At 40.6% G+C, this 16,426-nt stretch overlaps 2 protein-coding genes and 1 long non-coding RNA gene across 14 annotated transcripts in view; 2 read left to right on the top strand and 1 right to left on the bottom strand.

Moving 5' to 3' along the window:
* Window positions 1-667: 667 nt before the first annotated feature.
* TAF11 (TATA-box binding protein associated factor 11) lies at window positions 668-7,766 on the bottom strand. 3 transcript variants are annotated; one of them, XM_072833359.1, is made up of 6 exons: window positions 7,525-7,766; window positions 6,316-7,011; window positions 4,160-4,308; window positions 2,438-2,525; window positions 1,996-2,092; window positions 668-1,339 (listed from the first exon to the last, which is right to left on the bottom strand). In XM_072833359.1, exons 2-6 carry the CDS (start codon window positions 6,484-6,486, stop codon window positions 1,209-1,211), a joined length of 636 nt encoding a protein of 211 aa, XP_072689460.1. In that variant the 5' UTR covers window positions 6,487-7,011; window positions 7,525-7,766; the 3' UTR covers window positions 668-1,208. The 3 variants fall into 3 exon arrangements, with proteins under 3 accessions (XP_072689460.1, XP_072689462.1, XP_072689461.1); XM_072833361.1 differs by having other exon boundaries at window positions 7,484-7,756; XM_072833360.1 differs by lacking the exon at window positions 7,525-7,766 and adding an exon at window positions 7,398-7,461.
* On the top strand, window positions 1,323-6,797 carry LOC140637168 (uncharacterized). Its single transcript, XR_012034416.1, has 2 exons — window positions 1,323-4,371; window positions 6,197-6,797. It is a non-coding gene; the product is annotated as an uncharacterized lncRNA (long non-coding RNA).
* A 78-nt stretch (window positions 7,767-7,844) lies between the features above and the next one.
* The window catches only part of ANKS1A (ankyrin repeat and sterile alpha motif domain containing 1A), a 178,698-nt gene continuing 170,116 nt past the window's right edge, over window positions 7,845-16,426 (top strand). For 2 of the 10 annotated variants that reach the window (XM_072833348.1, XM_072833350.1), the window contains exon 1: window positions 7,847-8,147. In XM_072833348.1, coding sequence (XP_072689449.1) covers window positions 7,948-8,147 — 200 coding nt within the window. In that variant the 5' untranslated portion in view covers window positions 7,847-7,947. The other 8 variants (XM_072833352.1, XM_072833353.1, XM_072833354.1 and 5 more) reach the window with 7 other exon arrangements.

The raw sequence follows: 16,426 nt of genomic DNA, 5'->3' as shown, positions 1-16,426 counted from the left end.
GCCCCACTGAAATGTCTTCTTCACTGGCTACATGTATGTTTAAAGACTGGTTTTAATGTAAGATACTAAAAGTCAGATTTGCTCAACTTTGTGAGTCCAAGCTGTTTCCCCTCCATCAGGGTGCTGAACAGATTGACATCTTTTAAGATGTGCTCAGGAAAGCATCAAAAGAGAACAGCTTTAAAACTCTTCTTCCTATAACACTGAATGACAGAGGAAAGAATTCTTGGGGATTGCCAATTATATACAGTAAGTAGCCTTATTACTGCTAATCACTGTCAATAAAAGGTCACTCCATTCCCCCCTATTTGAGGAAACCAATGAGAATGTATCTAATGAACTGGAATACTGGTCAGTGTTGGGAAGTTTTAATGTTGCATTATCTAATCAAACCTTGAGCGTACTGGTTCTGTGAACCGCCTGAAAAAAGCAAATTAAACTTACTAAACGTTGGTTGTGGTATTTCTGTTTATAGGAACCTGAAATATATGGGCTTTTACATTATTTTTAAGGGTTTAAATACTCTTTAATTTTAATGATTCTAGTAGAAAATGGGAAGGGCTCAAATTTTCGAAAAAAGCCAAGACCAGTTTTATTCTGACACCAAAAAAGAATGATGAACTTCTCCCCATTCCAACCAACTAGACGTAAAATGAATACACATATGGCAAGTTGGAAAACAGTTTAATGATCACTCACCAAAATCCATAGGAGAACTTTACACATTTACAAGGGCAAACTTTTCTGCTACTTCCATTATCACTGTGTTCTTCATGGTAAAATATCTCGTGTCAAAAGCTTCTGGTAGTTTCATTTACTTAAAACCAGATGGAGGAAACAACCTAAGTCAGCAACTTCATGCTTCAGTGTGAAACTATCAAAGCTCTCTTAGAAAGGTTTTTCTCTCTGAAAGTAGCTTCCCTGTCTAGAAGATGCTTAAAGGCCCATGTACCTTCTTCCAACTAGCCAAGAAACAGTTAAATGCCTCAAAATACCCAAAGAGGTCCCAATATTTAGTCAAGCATGTATGAAACAGGCTGCATGCCTTTTAGATGTGATGAATATCAGAGTTCTGAGAAAGACATTAAAAATCATCATGGAATCCTTGGAGGACTGCGATACTAAAGCACCAGTGCAAAAGTCTCATGTAGTAGGAAGTCCAGAACCAGTACTTCCTCCTTCAGTACCAGGCCTTTCTAGGCTTTGATCTAGAAAAAGATGATTTTTTTGTGCTTTGAGTTGGGGATCTGTCCCTTCGACTTTAACCTCCGAACAGCCTCCCTCATATGTTTGGGTTGTAGTGGTGGCATTTCTCCCCACTTCTCACACACATCCAGTGCTAAAAAAGAGGACAGGAAGAAAGCTTCATTGTCACACAAAGACTTCATATCACACAATCCATTTGAATCCTGTAATTCCCATTAACCCTTCTTAAGCTTGCTAAGGAAATAAGACATTTTCCCTTCTTAAGAGAATGCTGTGAAACAGGTCATGTTAACTTTAGTATAATATATCATATCAGGCTTTGTCATAGGCAACAGTTTAAAACATATCTTCTGCTTGAAAAAATAAAACATTCCTCTGACAAGATTAGCGATACATTGTGGCCAGGTTCTTTCCTGACGGAGAGAGGGCAGTTCCCATGGGTCATAACACTGGGGACTATACCTCATCCACCACACTGGTGAGCCCCCGTGATTGCTTTTCTTGTGTCTTTAATTTGGCATCAGAAATGAACAAAGTCCATTGGAGAAAAATAAGTTTGCTTCTGTCACCCTGGGCTGAGGACAAGAATCAAAGGAGATTTCCCAGATGCTTCCTTGTCTCTGAGTATTAAAACTTTTGAGGAATAATGGTCATGCCCTCCTGAATACAAGGTGCCCCACTTGGTTAACTCCTAACTAATGCAAATGGAGACTCCCACAAGTACTCTAATAGGTCCCTTAGTATAGATCTGCTTGAAAATAAGACCACCAGAGTATCAATAATACTCACCTTCTTCTACCACTTCCCCGACAAAGACCTTGGAAATACCAGACATAGCAATAACGACATTCTGAGACACAGAGGTTCCAGTGATGGACTGGATCAGCTTGAAAGAAGGACAAAGACCATGAATTAAGATAGTCAAGAACTGGTTTTGGAATACAGTACCCTTAAGAGTTTTTCTCTAAAAAAGTGCTAAAGGCTGGATGCTGAAATTAAGACTATTAAAACAAGGATTTGGGTGTACAGTGACTTATTCTGTATGTAGAGACCGTATCCTTATAATATAAAACTCCCAATTCATAATTGAGGGGCATGTTACTTTTATTTTCCTGCATGAATGATCCACCCGTTTGACTAACACCTCACTCAAAATGCCAATGGACATAGCTCATGCATTTAGTTCAGCTCTCATATTTGATGGAAATGAAGTGTGGTAGTCCATTCTTACCCTTTTAATGGCTGCCTTAGGGAAAGCTGACCGGCGATACATTTCATAACGGTTCAGCTGCTCCTCCGAAAAAGAAGAAACCAGGATTCTAGACAAAGATTCAGGTAATTAAAGTGGCTTACAAGAATGAATGCTTAAGATATATTATTACATCAATAAAAGCAAGTTTCGGACAATTAGTGAATTTTCAAGGGGTCAATAGCATTAGGCTTTGTGCATACAAGGAATGAAGATAAAATATTTTTATTCTTAAGGAACTTGAGAAAAAAGTGAAAATACAACTTCCTTTCTACTTCATTAAGCATAAAAACTTGAATAACAATGTTGGGTCACTATATAATATACTATCTAGATTGTATTTTCAGCACTTTGCTCTCTCCTTGTAACTCTATACCTTTACTACACATTGATGGTAAACATTTGATACATAAATTTATATTCAAACCAGTAGTTAGATTTGGGGGAAAATATTTGTAAAATATATGGAAAATGATTAATACTTTCAAATAAATGAAAAGATGGCTATATTAATTTAGAAAACGAGCAAATGACATGAATAGGGAATTTGCAAAAATACCAATGGCCAATACAGAAGAAAAATTAACCTTCATTATTAACTAAAGAAATTAAAATTAATAAAATAACATTTTCATGAATCAGACAAGTATTATAAAGCACAGTATTAGTAAGAATGGGAGGATAAAAAAACTCATACCTGCTGGTAGAGTGTGAAGTGAACAACCTTTCTGGAGAAGAATTTGGAAATGTGTATGAGGAATATTTGAAAATATTCATACTGTTTGAACTGGCAATTCACTTCTAGGAGTTTATTTAGGAAATAGATGGACAAGTATGTGAAGGATGTGCTCAAAGATACTCGTCATAATGTTGTCAAAAGAAAAAAAAGGAACTATAGGGGTTATTTATCTGCATAATGGAATATAACGAAGCCATTGCAACTGAGGATTTATGGGCATATTTACTGACAGGAAAATATTTAGCTACACATATCAAACATTAAAAACAAATCTGAAAAAAAAAAAAAAATCTGAAAACAACAACAACAACCAAAACCCCCAAATCTGAAGAAGTATATAATCAAATATATATCCGGGGTTACTCTGGGTGGTAGGATTATAGGTAATTATTTTTTCCATTTTTCTGTATTCTCTGAATAATTTCCAACGAGCCCATACTACTTTTATAATCAGAAAACACAATGAGGGGTGCCTGGCTGGCTCAGCCCAGGGGAGTGTGTGACTCTTGATCTAGGGCTTGTGGGTTTGAGCCCCATGTTGGGTGTAGAGATTACTTAAAAATAAAATCTTAAAAAGAAAACAACCCCAAAACACTACAATGAAGCTACTTCCAAGTAAAGAAAATTATGACCTAGATATATAATTACTGATATGGAAAACATTCACCATATATAATATGAAAAACAGGTTACAAATAGTAGTATCTTTGAAAAAAATTCTAGATATGTATGTATAGAAAATATCTTGGAGACTATATACCAAAATATGAACAGTGTTTATCTCTGGTAATAAAGTGATATCTTTCTTTTTACTTATATTTCCTAAAATGTAACATAGGATATTTGCTTTATTTTCTTTTGAATATAAAAAAGTAAAAAAAATTTAAAGGCCAAAGAAACTTATTAACTTTGTGTGGTCAAAGTAGAGCCTTGGAATGGGGAAAAAAAATCACAAAGTGACTTACTGCATCTTTTGAATCTCATCTTCATCCACTTTTTGCTTCTTCTCTTTCTTTTCTTTGGTATCTATTTTTATTTTTTTGGCTGCAGGAGTAAGCAAAGAGGAGTCTTCCCTTTCAACTGCTGTTAAATCTGAGATGTCCTGATTCTTGAGCTGAAAAGATGAAAGAAACCCTATTACATATATATTCAAGCCTACATTCCAGACTTGGGCAAGGTAAGAGTTCATTCACATTACAACACAACAAACTTATTATTCAGTAGTTTTTTGGTCCCAAGCCCTGGCTGTGCCATCATACGTAAGACACACTCTCTCTCCTAGAGAAGTTTATAGCTCAGCTGTGTAATCCAGTTTTCCAGTTTAGCTATGAACATAGCTCTAGTATGTATTTACAAAAGAAACGATGTGCCAAAGATCATGAAAACCACTCTGCCTCCTTGAGCCCACTTTCCTGACCTCATTCTTTAGAGGGGATGTCAGAAAAGTCCTCTCCAACCAGCCAGCTCTTCTGCCTCTAAATCTATAGAACTCTTTATTGCTGATGATTCCATCTGGAAAGAACATTAAAAAGGAGGCACCTTCTCATCAAAACAGTGTTTCTTTGGATTTGGAAATTTTAATAATTTTTTTAAAAGTAATTTCTACCCTCAGCTAGGGCTTGAACTCATGACCCTGAGATCAAGAGTCCCATGTTCTACCTATTGAGCCAGCCAGGCGCCCCTGGATTTGGAACTTAAAAGTGAGCTTCTCTAACACGTAGTGCTCTTCTCTTCCTATCTTTCATTCTACTGTATCATACTAATATTTATTTCCCATTGCTAGACTGAAAACTTTTTTTTAAAAAGATTTTATTTATTTATTTATTCATGAGAGACACAGAGAAAAGCAAAGACATAGGCAGAGGGAGGAGCAGGCTCCATGCAGGGAGCCCAATGTGGGACTCAATCCCGGGTCTCCAGGATCATGCCGAGCCAAAGGCAGATGTTTAACTGCTGAGCCACCCAGGCGTCCCCTAGACTGAAAACTTTTTGAAGATAGATTTCTTATTAATCTCTCCCCACATAAGCATTTAACATAAATTTACTTGTACTAGATGTTTAATAGCAATTAAAATCCAAATTCATCCTCTCCATCTTAATGTAAGATCAAAAGACACAACAAACCTCATTAATGGGATTTAATCTGTTTTCCCTAAAGAGGAACTCACATAAACTCATACAGGAATATGAGGGGACAGGTGAAAGTGAAGGTAGTATATCTTTAAAAAACTTTTCCATTTCTTCTCTAGTTATTTAATACACATTTTCTAACCTCTCTGTGCTTTAATTTTGGTGATTTCTATTTTCCTTAAAAATGAGCCATTTTTCTTAGACATTAAAATTTATTTGGCCTAAACTTGAACATCAAATATTTCTGGTTTGTTCTGTTCTTCTCGTTTCTTGAGTTGGGTGCTTATCTCCTGTTTGTTAACAAAAATATAGAAAGCTATGAATTTTTCTGTAAATAAGGTATTGGCCAAAGCCCATAGGATTTGATGTCACGTTCTCTTTGGTCAATGCAGTAGTTAAATGTTGGAAGGAGGTAAAAATGTGACTAACCCAGTAAGTCCCTCACAGTCTCCATTGAACGATTCTGCAGCGTGTAATGACAAAGTTATGCTTGAGCAACATCTAGGAGAAACCATATTTCGGTCAAAGGGGTTCTAGAATCCTGGCTTCTAGCTCTTGCATAAAGTCTTAGTGTGACATCAGGTCCCAATTCTTCACCAGGAAAACCAAGAGGCTATGCCAAAGTCCCTGAGGGGCGCCTGGGTGGCTTCCTGAGTGGGGAAGGAGGCACTCTTGATCTCACCGTCGTGTTCAAGTCCCACCTTGGGGGGGGAGAGTTTACGTAAAAAAAAAAAAAAAAAAATCCCTTATAAGTAGCCTCGACAGGTAAGGGCAAGGATTAAAAGTATTAAACCCAATGGCTAGGTCTCTGGAACCGAAGCAGCATTAAAGTTTTGTCTCTTCCCTCTCCCCGCCCACCTTTTCATATCTAGAGAGTTATGGTGAGTTAAGAGTTTTATCTTAGCTTGGAGGGACCAACCAGGAAGGCGGTCGGGAGAGCACTAAAAATCTCGGAATACTCCTCTAGCCTCATCAACACTTCCCTCCCTACCTCGCCGTCTTCGGCCGTGGCTTCCTTCAAGTCCCCATCTCCGTCCACGTCAGTTTCCTCCGGGATTCCGTCAGTATCTGTAGGCCCGGGGACCCCGGGAGCAGGGGCCGTTTCATCTGACTCCCTTGCCTCTCCACCTTTTTCCGTGGGCGACTCGCAGGCATTAGCCATAGCGGTAAGAAAAAGAGCGGAGAGATCGCCCTCCTGTCAGATCCTGGAGCTCACGCACGACCTACTGGAGCACAGCAGCCCCGAAGCTTACTTCCTGTCGTCGCTCTGTGATGACATCACTCCTACCGCTCCTCGGAGGGGACAGTTTGAAGCACGTTTAGAGTACTTCAGGATTCCCTTTTAACTCTGATTCGGTGACGGTTGGAGAGGGAAGACTGAGGTTACAGAATTCAGTTTGTGGATTTTCCACACTGGGAAAGAAGAGTTGTGTTGCTTACTGAAGGACTTTTTTCTCTTTTTTCCCCCTCCGTTCTGCCTTTCCAAAAACGAAGTTAACTGCTTAATCCGCTTTTCTCAGAGTCAAGTTTGGGGACGGGAGAAAACTCAATTCCATTGTACGCGGGTGTGGTGGGATGCGGCTACCTGGTAAATTTATAGGCGGGGACACAGCTTCGTACATTTCAATTGGTTAGCGATCGTGGGCCTGTGTGAATCGCCAGCATTTCTCTTCGGTTCCTTATGCACCTTAAAAAAAAAAAAAAAAAAAAGTCATATAGCTCGAACAGAATTGATCCAACCCATTTATTCACGCCACAACTGTTGAGCGCCTACTTCGAGCTAGGGACAGTTCTAGTAGCAACAACACATAGTTTCTACCCGCATAAGTGATTTTTCAATTCACCGGTCCTAAAGATCGAGGTCGGTTTTACAAACCTGACTTCTTAGGTCAGTTTGGTTAATCTCATCAAAAGGAGAGGAAACGGATTCTACTGGGAAGGGAGGTCTCGTCTTTGCATATTTCACTTTAACGAGCCATGTCAGAGATTGGGACCATCAAGAAGTGGAGGGATTTTTATTTAAAAATTTTCCTCTCTCCCGTGATTGAGGTAAGAGTGGGGCATTTTATTCACCTCTGTATCACTAGGCCCCCACAGACACCACAGATTTAATTTATGCGTGCTCAAAGAATGGACTTGGAAATGTAGGTGGGCGTTACCGTATTTCTCTCTTTGTTTGCACGCTGCCTGGGTGAATTACCGTATTTCCTGTCCTGTGGGCTCCCAGAACCTTTGGGGAAGGAGCGCACTTCGGGAGGCGCCTACAGGTGGACTCCGTCTGTCCCCTTCCACCTGTACAGCGGGAATCTCCAAGTCGCTTTCCTCTTGCCGCTGGAGGCGTATCTCCGCACTCCCGGGTCCACTTCCCGCGGCCCAAAGCCACCTGCGCCCGCCGGCCGAGCCCCGCCCAGCTAGGTGGGCAAGGGGGCGGGGCGTGGGGGCGCGGTGACGCGTGACGCCAGATCCCGGAAGTGACGCGCTCCTGGGGCGAAAAGGCGGGGGGAGGGGGGTGGTGTCCCCGGCCGGTTTGGGGGGTGCGTTGCCCGGAGACGGAAAGTTTGGGAGCAGGAGCAGGCTCGGCCGCAGCCCTGGGAAGGGGGTCCAGGGGGCGGTGGCCCTGGGGATGGGGAAGGAGCAGGAGCTGCTGGAGGCGGCCCGCACCGGGCACCTCCCGGCCGTGGAGAAGCTGCTGTCGGGGAAGCGGCTTTCCTCGGGCTTCGGGGGTGGCGGCGGCGGCGGCAGCGGCTCCTCCGGGAGCGGCGGCGGCGGCGGCGGCGGCGGCGGCCTCGGGTCCTCTAGCCATCCGCTCTCCAGTCTGCTCAGGTGAGTGACGCGCCGGGGCGGGACCGCCGCCCGGGGATCCCCTCTCCCCCGCCTGTCCCCTGGGTGTCGAGAGAGGTCCGCGCTGCGGAGAGCCGTCGGGGTGGGCTTGCGGCACGCCGGGCCGAGGGCGGGCGGCCCACGGGGCGAGGGGCGCCCGTGCAGGTTCGCGCGGCGCCGGGCTGCCGTCTGGCGTCCCGACTCGGCTGTGGAGAATGGTGGGAGTGCCCAGGCGCAGCCTCCGCCGCCGCATGGCACGGCCGGGCTTCACCTCGCCCGCCTCGGGTGCCAGCTGCCGCTTCTCACACGGCACTTCAGAGCAAAGGAATATTCATTTTAAATCTCCCTCACCTCGTGCAGAAACTCCCACGCCTTGCAGAATCTCGCCGCTCCCCTGGAGGAAATTCTCATGATTTCCTTCTTTTGGGAACTTGGAATCTTCCACCACGCCCCACGGGACCTGGCTTTTGTTGTTTACGTTAAAATTGTGTCTGGATTTACCACGTCCCGCGTGTTCTTTTAGCCCCTCTTGTGCTCGGAGCTTAGATTCTAGTGCGTTGTAATGAAGCTCATTGGGTTAGTCTGCTGAGTGGCGTACGCAGGATTCGTCAAGGGGTTTATTCGTCAAGAGACAAAGCTTTAGAAAGAGTGATTTCGGAAACTGAGGGGTGCTTTAAACTTTTCCGAGATTTGTTGTTAAACACTTGATCTGGAGCTATCTGGATTCAGAGAAGAAGGTCACTTTTGCCTGGATTGGAGGGGGAGTTGGAGGCGCTTTGTCAGTGTGAGTAAAATGTGTTGGTCAGCAGCACTTTCATTGCCTGTTTTCTTTTCCTTCCTTGTTCTTTTGAGGTTTTCAAGAAGTGGAAGTTCATTTAGAAATGGCTTCGTTGGCTTTTGTTCCCTATTAGTTTACGTAACTTCAGTTCGAGTGAGCTTGGACCAAAGCAACCTAAGGAGGTAATAAATGTTAGGTATTAAGCACTAAGTACAAACCCAGGTCTACACAGGAAGGTTTTTAAGTAGCCGTGTAAGGGGCATCTGGGTGGCTCAAATGGTTGGATGTCTGCCTCTGGCTCAGGTCAAGATCCAGGGATCCGGTCCCACCTTGTGCTCCCTGCTCTGCCCACTCATGCTCGCGCGCTCTCGCTCTCTCGCGCTTTCTCTGAAATAAATAGTCTTTAAAAAAATAAGTGAATAAAAAGCAGTGTAAGAGAAGAACTCTCCCCAGGAGTTCTTTCGTGGAAGCTAAAACCAGTGCTATTTGCCACAGTTTCTCTAGCCCCTAGAACAATGTTGCCACACAGTTGGTACTCAGGATTCATTGAACAAATAGAAATATCAGTTAAAGGATGACAACTTTCTAAATAGACTCATGGTGGTACTGGCAGTAATTGTTAGTAGTTCTGAGAAATGAGACATAACTTTGGGAGGGAGGTGGAGATCAGAGCTTCCAGGAGAAGTACTTCAGCTGGCTTTGAGGGATGTGAGGATTTAGATTAGGTGAAGTTACAGTGAGAGCATTCCAGGCTGGCAAGCCATGATCAGCGGCACAGAAGCAGGAAAGGAAACTTATCTGGTGCTAGTGGGGCACTAGAAGAACTTCCTGCTGGAGCCTTGAGTGGTTGGGCTTGATAAAGGGTAATAGTAATGAATGGTTACACTTCCATCTTTTAGAGTGACTTAGTCTTTCTTATGTTTATAGTCCCAGTCCCTAGATCAGTGCCTGACAACTCATGGGTGTTCAATAGATGTACTTTGAACACATGCATTAGGTTTGGAATCTTTCTTGGATTACTTTGATATTTCTGCACTTCTGATGTCCGAGAGATGAGAGAAAGACTATACAAGTTTGGAGGTGCCTATCTCTAATTAGATGAATAATGTAACTTTTGGAAGTTTGCCAGAGATAACCTTAACCCTTAATATATCCTGCTGAAGTGAGAAACTTCCACATATCTCCCACCTTCAAGGATGGGTCAGATTACTCTTACTGGTGACATTCAGAGACTTGAAATTTTGCTGAAGATTTAGCTGCCCTGTGGTTAATCAAGATTGGGAAATCTTTGTTGACTACAGTGTTTTTACTTTTGGCCTCATGCTAATATATCCGGTCTCTGTCATAAAGTGTAGATGGTGGCTCCATTTCCATGCATAAGAGAGTTGACTCCTGACTTGCTCTTGTATCTCTTGTAGAGATGGCCTCAGAGCTGCCTTAGCCTCTCATCCCTGTGATTCCTATGGGCAGGGAGGATCTGCAGGCGCTAGTTACACTAGGTGTGTCATTAATTAGAGATGATTCTGGTTCAACCGAGTGAAAGATTTCTGAGCAAATGACACTCTGTATTTAAATAGTCCCCAGGTCAGCATGTCCTTCCTTTTTAGGTTTGGAAATAGTAGAGGGTAGGTTCCCTGTGCCCACACTCCCCACCTCTAAGGACCTCACAAAAGCTGTGGAATCATAGCTTCAGATCTGGCCTTTGCATTAGCTGTCATGTCTTACCCTCACTAGTGCAGCTAACTGCAACCTGTGTTTGTCCAGCTGTTTGAGTGACCAAGTAAGGCTGGCAAGAATGGGAGCTTACAGCTGTAGTGGATATAAATGTTCTAAACCACATGTGTGTTTTTCTGTTCATCCACCCCAGTTCCACAAAGGTTTTGTATTTATTCTTAAGCTACAAAATGCTCCCTCTCTCACCCCATTTCTTTACTCTTACACTTCTTGGACTTAGGTCTTAACCCTCCCTAATGGCCCTAATACAGATCTCTCAGGCTTCTACTTCTTTGGAACCTATCATCTCTAGTGTACAGTAGCTTATTGGCTCATACTTTACCTGCCTACCTTTCATAGTTTATTGCTGTGGCCTATCAGTATAATGTTTGCATATAGTAACCCTCACCAACGGAGAACGTACCTGAGAATCAGATAGTCCGCAAAAACTTCTACTAGGAAAAAAAAAGCTGTTACAAACTTCATATCTTTCTGCCCTTCACTTATTTATTGCACGTTTATTCAGAGGCAGATAGTATAATGCTCAAGACCACTTGTTTTGCAGTCAGACTGCATGAATTCACAGAGTACTGCCACTGCTGCCTAGCTGCTTGAGTTTATACAAATTGCTCAGCCACTTGAAGCCTCAATTTCTTTTATCTGTAAAATGGGGACATTATTGTGTGCCTTATAGGTATCATCTTGGATACTGTGTGTAAGACATTTCCACAGTTCTGGCACATTGTAAGTGCTCACTGTTAACCATCTTCAGTTCAGCACATACAGTTTTGCTGTACTGCCCCTGCTGTGTGCAAAGTACTCTTCCAGACATATTATAAATTGTGTTCTTTCACATTTGGATATGTGTTTTCTGGACTATGGCAGATTAGAAACAGTAAATAAAGAAGAGGGCCTGCTTAGGTAGGCACATCAGTGCTGTTCATTTATCTAGTGTTTATCCATCATCTACTTTGTGCTAGGCTGATTGCTAGATGCACTGCAAAGTTTAGCTCAGACCTGGCGCATAGTAGGAACTTTATGAAAATTACCCCCTCTCTTGATACGTGGTCTGTTTCCTTACAGCATTTATAGCAGTATGTCTGTGTGACAGATCGACAAAATAAGAGACAGAAAAAGCAATTAAAATCTATCATAATTTTTCCCACCTCAGTAATTTGAGACTATTAACATAGATGAGCATATCTTATACACTTGCCCAAGCCCCAGGCATCATTGTATTGTAATTTAGTGCTGTAACTGCTGTTTATTATGGCTCTTAGCCATCAAATACAGATTAAATTATGTTCAGTGTAGCATGTTAATGAAACTAGGAGAGACAGATTTTAGTTTTTTTATCCAATATGATTCAAATAAAAATTTTATTACTTAAAAGGACAAGCAATAGATTATTTAGAAAGCATAGTTATCTATAATGTCTAGTCCTAGAAAGGCTCTGGATGGCATGGATTTTGCTTTATATAATATTACCTCATTTTCTGATTGTTGAACAGATGCATGCCTTTAGTTGGTACCCTGAGACAGACACTTTGTTAAACTTCTTTTTAACTCATGGTATTTTTCAGCCCTGGGTACAAATTTTTGTGTAATGCAGAGTTTGATATGTTGATGGTCATACTGAGACTACTGATTTCCAGGAAAGGAAAGCAAATTTTAAATGAGAAGGCAGTAAGATTTGACTTAGAAGTGAATTCTATCAACTAAAGGGCCAAAAGACCTGACAAAAGGAAATGTTACAGGAAAACATCATGTATTACCTTAAAACTGTATTGAATTATGAACTAAATACTGATATATATGAACAATGTAAAGTGAAATGCATTCCCAAGGGTTCAGAAGCTTAGAGAAACAAAACCAAAGGCTAGGATTGAGGAGTAGATTGTGTCATGGTTTAGGAGAATTCTATACTTAATTTCTCAAGCATGAGAAGAGCGAACAAGAAAAGAAGCCAAGGAGTCTTAGTGGAGAAATTGGAAAATTTATAGACAGTAGCAATAAATGTGGCTATAAATTTTAGTTTTTGCTCTACCATTTGGTGTGTATGGGGGGAGACTATCCAGAAATAGTCACGAGTTTGCCAAAAATATGAAATATTTTTTGAAATAAGGAATGAAGAATGAAAACTTTTGAAAAATGGACCCCACTTTGGGAACCATAAAAAGTTCTTCCAATATCAGAATGTATGACAACTTATTCGTTGTTTTTAAGAAAGATTCCTAATGTTTATGTCAGGAATTCAGACTTAAAAAAAAGAAAGAATGGTTAACATAACCCTTCCATTACAGTGGTCCTTCATTCACCCCCTCGAGTGGATGTGTTGCTTGGAAATGATAATGACATGACAGGTTTTCTCATGCTGGCCCTGCTACTTTTGCCCTTCTCTGGTGCCAGATTTCTTTTGAATATGCCTAAGTTGAGCAAAAATGATTTTAACATCCTAAGGAGTAGGACAGTGCTGACCAAGAATTGTAGAATGTCAAGTCCTGAAGGAGAATCTCATGGGCTTGTGTGATCTAAGTTCTAATTCTTCCAAGAGAATGCAACAAAACAAACAAAACACAATTATCCATTAGGATAACCATTTTCTAGATCTTACACTAAGCCTTCCTAATTCATTAAAAATGATTTTTTAAGAACTTCCTAATATATATCTGTTAAGTATGATTTATTGGGATTGGAGTCCTTTTCCTTATTTTGGAATTGCTGTGCATTTTTGCTTTCTTTAAAGCAAAGTATGACTTTGTGTGATTATTTTATATGCAAAAATAGTGCCTAATCTTAAACTGAGTAAGGCATGTAATTGTAGAAAAAGCTAATTTAACAGAAATTTGAAAAGTCAGACATCTCTTTTTCTGAATTCTCCAATTGAAGTTCAGTTTTTACTGTCTTAGTTACAAATTAGAGACTGGGTACAGTGAAACAATCTTGTGGTCTAAAGAATTTGATTTGTATCCAGTAAACTTCAGCATGTTCACTTGTCCTGGGAGATTATGGTCCCAGTGAAAGTTGCATGGGTGGCCAGAAAAATCCCTTCAGAAGATTCTTTTTTTCTTCTTGGTTTGTTCACCCCAAACAGCTGTGAATTTTGGTTTGCAAAAAGGAAGTCGAGGCTATTTCTACCCTAGTTTTCAGCAGGGAAAGTAAATCACTGGGTTTTATAGCTCAGAGACACCAAGGAAACCCCAAAAGTAGATAGTGGAGAGTTTGTTCTTGGAAATGTCAGGCTCTTCTGTGGGTAGGAACTTGGTCTCTTCTGGACAGCTCTCAGAAAATGTTCCCCACACTGATTTCCAAAAGATTACTGGGAGATTTTTTTTGTGGTACAGAAAATTATATTGTTAAATTCATAGAACATCTTCAAATAACTTTGGTGTGGTTAGAGTTAATGGTGGTAATACTAGAAATTATATGTTATGGCTTCATATTTATCCTTTCTTAGTAATTTGTAGATCAAGTTTGTTTAGTTTACAAATCAAAAAAGAGTTTTTCAAACAAGTCCATTTTCTCTGCTTCATTTGTGATGTTATTACCACTATTAAAAATGGTGGAGATGGTCCAGGAAGCTGAACTGCCCCCTGGGTTGCTTAGCTGGCAGAGGTTTAGCATGGCTGTTGAAGGTCAGGCTCTGACCCAACTCTGTCTTGTGAGTTAGGCAAGTTATATAACCTCTCTGAACATCTGTGTCTTCATATGTATAATGGACATGGGATAGCAGCTACTTCCTGAAGCGGCATCACATGAGCTGAAATATGAAAGGCACATAATGCCTGGTACATGCCAGGGACTTGGTACCTAGGCTGCTAAAATCATCTGTTGGGAACCCGATGCTTGACAGCTTGATAAACTGGAATGATAATCCTGTTGTTAAAGGACATATTTTATATTGATGCCCTTTCAAAATGTATAATAATTGATAGCAGAAACTCCCAACCTTTTCAAATGTAGTCCCATTTTTAGAAGCCTAAAAATGGTAATAGTGGCAAATTACAAGCTGATACAGGTCCACAATCTTTGGCTGGAAACATTGAGATTTAGTATCCAGAATTTTGGGGTTGTTGGAGAGGAATAGCGAGCCCCTAGTGGAATCTGGGTCAACACTCTGAAACATTGTATTACTGAAGTGAAATCTGTCAATATTCACACTAAAGGGGATAAATATGAAGCAGTTTATCAGTTTAGGACGGGTTTAGTACCTAAACTTTTAAAAATTTATTTTCAGAGATTTTTGGATATCTGGATTGTAAATAAAGGATTATGGATCTCCATATTTACTATAGAAAAATTACTAGACACATAAAAGCACAAAGAAGAAAATAAAATCATCTGTAATTCCACCACCTAAAGGAATTAACTGTTGTAGTTTTGGTGTATATTCTTTGGTCTTTCTTCCCTGCAATTTTTTTGGCAGAAATGACGTTGTTCTGTACCCACTTTGTCTAAAAATTTCATTTAGTATATTATAAACACTTTCCTACCATTTTCTCTTCAACCTCATTTTAAATGAATGTGATATTCCATAGTGGTTATGAACTAATTTGTTTAATCCCTCCTCTGCTGTTAGATAGGAGTTTGTTTTTAGTTTTCTGCTATTGGAACGGCACTGGGATGTACCATCTTGTATCTAACATTTTGTGCATACTCATACTTGTAACATTTTATACACAGGATAGTAGATGTAATTTGAGTATTCAGCTATTGCAAAAAATCATACATGGATTTGCATTTTGAGGACTTTATAGTCATTCTAAGGACCCTTAAATCTCCTGGGTCCTTCTGATTGGAAAGCAATGTACTGAACTATGGCTGCTAAACACTACTTATATTTAGAAAGTTATCTTTGTGCAGGCATTAGATTTTTAATGGTCAAGTTGGGACCTCTTGGGTCCTCCTTCAGAGGCTAATATTTAGAAGAGGGCCATTAATAACAAATGCATGGAACAGTATGCTCCAAGCAAAATGAGACAAAAGCCATTTTCTTTTGTTGTTCTAGCTTTTATCAGGGGAAATTTCAAACATAAAGAAGTCAAGAGAATAAAATAATGAATCCCTGTGTACCATATATACTCATCAAACAATTACCGGCTTATGACCAATTTTGTTACTTTATATCATCTCTCCAACTAAATTATTTTGAGGAGAATCCTATATATCATATTAAGTACATCCTTAAAAGATAGGGACTCTTTAAAAAATATTCACAATACTGTTGTCACATCTAAAAACTGGCAATTCCTTAAAATCATCAAATGTTTAGTTACAGTTAAAATTTTCCATGTTGTCTAAAACATTTTATATTTTACAGTTGGTTTGTTCAAATCTGTATCCAAACAAGGTCTACACATTGTTTTTTTTTTTTTTTTTAAGATTTTATTTACTTATTTATGAGAGACAGAGGCAGAGACACAGGCAGAGGGAGAAGCAGGCTCCATGCAGGGAGCCCAACGTGGGACTCAGCCCCGGGTCCCCAGGATCACGACATGGCCAAGGCCCAAAGTGGCGTGAGCCACCCAGGCTGCCCCCTACACATTGTATTCACATTGTATTCACTTGGTATAGCTCTTAGTCTCCTTAAATCTGTGGGTTTCATCTTTGTTATTTTTTCTCCAGTTTATTTTTTTATTTTTTTAAGATTTTATTTATTTACTTATGTGTGTGTGTGTGTGAGAGAGAGAGAGAGAGAGAGAGAGGCGCAGAGACACAGACAGAGGGAGGAGAAGCAGGCTCCATGCAGGGAGCCTGACGTGGCACTCAATCCTGGGTCTCCGGGATCATG

Source organism: Canis lupus, chromosome 7, assembly GCF_048164855.1.
Source record: "Canis lupus baileyi chromosome 7, mCanLup2.hap1, whole genome shotgun sequence".
NCBI classification, from domain to species: Eukaryota; Metazoa; Chordata; class Mammalia; order Carnivora; family Canidae; genus Canis; species Canis lupus.
Note: the sequence above shows the minus strand (reverse complement) of the source record. Positions and strands in the feature narration are given on the sequence as shown.

Bases quoted from the DNA above. Each gene is read 5' to 3' on its own strand.
- TAF11 (XM_072833359.1), bottom strand. From the start codon at position 6,486: ATGGCTAATGCCTGCGAGTCGCCCACGGAAAAAGGTGGAGAGGCAAGG. The intron at 4,309-6,315 runs GTAGGGAGGGAA...TCATCTTTTCAG, and splicing joins CCACGGCCGAAGACGGCGAG to CTCAAGAATCAGGACATCTC. The intron at 1,340-1,995 runs GTGAGTATTATT...CCTCTTTTTTAG, and splicing joins CGGGGAAGTGGTAGAAGAAG to CACTGGATGTGTGTGAGAAG.